The sequence below is a fragment of the Triticum urartu genome, chromosome 5 (genome assembly GCF_003073215.2).
Source record: "Triticum urartu cultivar G1812 chromosome 5, Tu2.1, whole genome shotgun sequence".
Lineage (NCBI taxonomy): Eukaryota > Viridiplantae > Streptophyta > Magnoliopsida > Poales > Poaceae > Triticum > Triticum urartu.
The window spans coordinates 639,933,207-639,937,468 of NC_053026.1; the positions used below are offsets into that span (position 1 = coordinate 639,933,207).

The 4,262-nt window shown below is 53.8% G+C and overlaps 1 protein-coding gene across 1 annotated transcript; it reads right to left on the minus strand.

Annotated features, from left to right (window-relative positions):
- Nucleotides 1-1,737: 1,737 nt before the first annotated feature.
- On the minus strand, nucleotides 1,738-3,600 carry LOC125506426 (short-chain dehydrogenase TIC 32 B, chloroplastic-like). The gene is made up of 4 exons (XM_048671240.1): nucleotides 2,736-3,600; nucleotides 2,539-2,620; nucleotides 2,310-2,444; nucleotides 1,738-2,090 (listed from the first exon to the last, which is right to left on the minus strand). The coding sequence occupies exons 1-4, from the start codon at nucleotides 3,329-3,331 to the stop codon at nucleotides 1,902-1,904; spliced, it is 1,002 nt and encodes a 333-aa protein (XP_048527197.1). The 5' UTR covers nucleotides 3,332-3,600; the 3' UTR covers nucleotides 1,738-1,901.
- Nucleotides 3,601-4,262: the final 662 nt, after the last annotated feature.

Consider the following 4,262-nt stretch of genomic DNA (forward strand, 5'->3'; position numbering starts at 1 on the left):
GGGGGCTGCTAGAAGATAGCATATTCACCGTTGTGGAAGAGCAAGTAGCTATGTTCCTCCATGGTATTGGTTATAACCAGAGGTTCACTGTTGTACACAACACCTTCAGGAAATCAATGGAGACAATCTCCACATACGTCAAGCAAGTGTATCCATACTTCAAGGTGAGCACTCACAGTATGTAGTTCATGGCTTGATATGCTGTTACTGTTCTGTTGTAGCCATATCACCATCGTGTGATGCCATTCTAGGAATGCATTTGGGCAATAGATGGTACTCATGTCACTACCAGAGTGCTGAGGTCACAAGTTGCATCATATAGTAGGAGGAAGCACTACACATGCCAGAGTATGCTTGTTGTCGTTGACTTCGATCTGAAGTTCACATATGTATTGGTTGACTGGTAAGGATCAACACATGATGCTAACATTCTCAGTGTCAGCATGAGTTGTCATGATGGCATCAACATCCACGATGGCAAGTTCTACCTAGGAGATGCTGGCTATGAATGTCGGCCAGGTGTTCTTCCACCCTTCAAGAAAACCATGTACCATCTAAACGAGTTCTCTGGTAGGAACTATCCTGGGACTCCTTAGGAACAATTCAATCTTAGACACTTCAGCCTTAGAGTATCGGTTGAGAGGGCATTTGGAATTCTGAAGAGTAGGTTTAAGGTGCTGGATCAGAAGCCATTCCACCCTTATCCTACCCAGGTCAAGCTTTTTCTTGTGTGTTGCATCATTCATAACCGGATCTTGCAATGGGGAACTGATAAACTTGTGCCGGAGGAGAAAGATGTGACTCATGATGAGGTGATCAACTCCGGCCATGGTGTGGAGGCATTTAACAACGAAGCATGGAAGAACAAAAAGATGGAGTGGGCTCAGACAATGTGGGGTAACAGAGGTCAGATAATGATCTGAAGAAGTGGAAGAAGATGATGAAGCAACACAACAACGGTATAAGAAGAGGAAGAGGATGAACTTTCACCTAGTTAGTATCGTTGACCTTTTTCCTATTCAATCATATTGGCTCTTAATAACTTGTACTGTCGTTTGCTAGTAGGTAGGATAAACTGCCATTTGTTTTCTTGTTAGAAGAAGACAATGTTCAGTGTGTGAAAAGATCACCACTAGTGAGAAGTGATGATCACATCAATAGTCGTTTGCAACCAAACAATGTGTTGTTTGTCTGACAACAGTGACACAGGCAACCAAACAGCGTGCTAACTAATTGCTCTCCTCACGCACGAAGCCTAATACAGACAACCAAACTATATGTAGATGTTGATTTTTAGTCTGCATTAGATCTAATAGACCCAATCAGCACAAAGTATGCAAAATGCCCTAAAACTCACCCCTTGTTTTGGAAACGTCCAACCCCAAGGGAGAAAGGCCACGGGCGCAATCATGCGGCCGTCAATGCGTACGAGCGGAGCCCCTCCCTTGTCCAAAGCATCGGGCTCATATGGAACGCCCGGTCGACGAGTCCAATCGAACGAGACAATTCGGGCCTTCTGTTCGCCCATGCACGCGCGCACAGCACCATGGCCATCTCGTAGTACGTAGTACTTCCAGAGCGTGCGTGCGTGCGGCACTGTGGCATCTCTCACTTCCCTGACACCAACGGCGCAGGCTACTACAGGACATATATGCACATCGGAATCTCACTGACAAAATACAGAAGTACTACTAGTACTACATGCGTGCATGTCACCGACCACCAAGTCAATCGACCTCTAGTCTAATACACATGGATCTCATAGTTCAGCTCTTTCTTACAGAAACACGATCACTAATTGGACACTGCTACTACTAAAATATGTATATATGCATGTTACATCTACCAAGCGAGGAATATGTTTATACGGTTGTTGGACACAAACTAGAGCAGTCGGATACTCAGAAGTTCCAGTCCGGTTGACTGCTTGAGGCACTGATCATGTCCTCCGACGCCTGCCAGAGCCGCGCGGCCTCGCCGCGGCTTGCCGCGGCCGGCGACGGCAGCGCCTCGTTGCAGTCGGCGAGGTAGCGGCCGGACACGCCGGCCAGCCTCGGGTGCACCGCCGCGTAGCACGTGGTCGCCGCAGCCTGCACGCGAGAAGAGAGGGCGTCAGCAAGGAGAAGCGAGCGGCGCATGAACTCTGAAAAAGCAGGCAAAGCCTTGCCCTCCGGCGCGGCGCCGGCAGGCGGGGCTGGGCGCAGAACAGAGACGTATGCATGGCTCGGGGCCTGCCCGACACATGGAGCTAGCAAGGGCCGGGTTTAATTAGAGGGGACGTGTGGTGGGCGGCACCGTAGATTAATCACCTGGGGGATGGTCTTGAGCAGCTTGGAGAGCAGCACGAAGACGAGATCTGTGATGAGGCCCTCTCGGTCGCGGTTGAGGCGCGTCCTCACGATGCCCGGGTGCACGCAGTTCACCGTCACGTCCGCGCCCATCTCCTGAAAAACCACAAGGCCCAAACGGAAGACAAAATTAACCTCTGAAGGACAGTTAGTCGAGTTGAAATGGCAAAAGGAGAGGAAAGCAACGGACCTGGAGGCGGGCGGCGAGCTCCTTGGTGTGCAGCACATTGGCGAGCTTCGACATCGCGTAGGCCTGCGTTGCGTCGTAGGGTCTGGACGCACGTACGTGCACATGCACATGCCAATGTTAATTACTAGCGGCGGCGGCTAAACAATGGCCAAACAATCAGCGTTAGGTGAAGGACTGATGAAAGATGCGATGCTTACATCTTGCGGCGGGTGACGAGCTGAAGGTAGTCGGCCCAGTCGCCGGAGAACCAGCCGTGCACGCTGGACGACACGTTCACGATGCGGCCCTGCACCCCCGTGGCCGCCGCAGTCTCCGCCATCTTTCCCAGCAAGAGCTTCGTCAGCAGGAAATGGCCGAGGTAGTTGGTGGCGAAGGTCATCTCGACGCCGTCCTCGGACAGCGCGAGCTGGCCGTGCGAGAACTTGCCGGCGTTGTTGATGAGGAGGTGGAGGGGCAGGCCGAGGGAGATGAAGCGGCGAGCGAAGTCCCGGACGGAGGCGAGCGAGCTGAGGTCGAGGTGCAGCACGAGGACGTCGGCGCCGGGGCACTCGCCAAGGATGCGCGCGCGCATGTCCTCGGCCGCCTTCACGCTCCGCGCCGGGATGACGACCCTCGCCCCGCGCTTGGCCAGAACCCGCGCCGTCTCCGCCCCGATCCCCGACGTGGCGCCGGTGATGATGGCGGTGAGCGAGGCGAGGTCCGGGCAGGCGGCCGTGACCTCCTCGGCGGTGGACTTGGAGCCGAACCCGCTGGCGCCCGGGGAGCCCAGCAGGTACCTGGCCGCCTGCAGCATCGTCGGCCTCCGCGCAGGGGAGGTCACGGCCGGCCACCACGTCCGCACCGCACGTCTATCGTCCTGATGGACGCTCGGCACGCCCGCGGGGCTAGCTCGCTAGCTTGGCAGAGAGGAGAGCTAGGCGATGGGGAGGAGCTGAGGAAGTTATGGCGCCCGCCCACATTTATACAAAGCTCGGGGACCTCGCCCGCGCCGGGACAGGACCGGGGCGATCGAAAAAATAATCTACCACTACGGGAAGTACACTGCGGAAAGGCAAGGGGACGACGGGGCGCATTGACCGTGCGAATCAAGGAGCGACCCACCTCGGTCGGGAGGACGGAAAAACTAGGCAACGTCCGTGCGCGCGTGGCCGGCGACTGCCATCGCGGCCGATCGGCGCTGCCCAGCTAGCCGCGACAGCAGGCATCGTTGGCCTCGCTGCCGTTCGTGGCATTATTGCTGTCGAATTTCATTTGAGTTGACGGCAGAGGTCGCTAGCAGACCTGCATCCTGCCGGTGCCGGGACAAACCAACCAAGCCAGGATGTCCAGTCGTAATGGCGGAGAGTGGATAAGGGCGCAGGCACATCGACCGGTCGTGCATTGCATAGCACCACCTCACTCGTCGTTAGGTCTGTGTGGTCGGTGGGTCTCGGCTTATAGCTGACTATTTGTTCTTGAATCTTAACTTCTCAAATTTGTTCTTGAATTTAACTTCTCAAAAAATTGGTCGGTGGGTCTCGGCTTATGCATATTATGTATGGCGTTGGACACGGCTATTGTGATCCCGAGATAACAAACAGTAAAATTAAAAAAAAAATGTGAAATTTTGTGTGAAACATTAACAAATGTTTTGATGGCTTGCAAAATTTCATCACCAGATCCAGATGGCATCCGTGGAAAATGTGGCCAAAAAACAGAATGGATGCTGCAAAATATTAATTTCA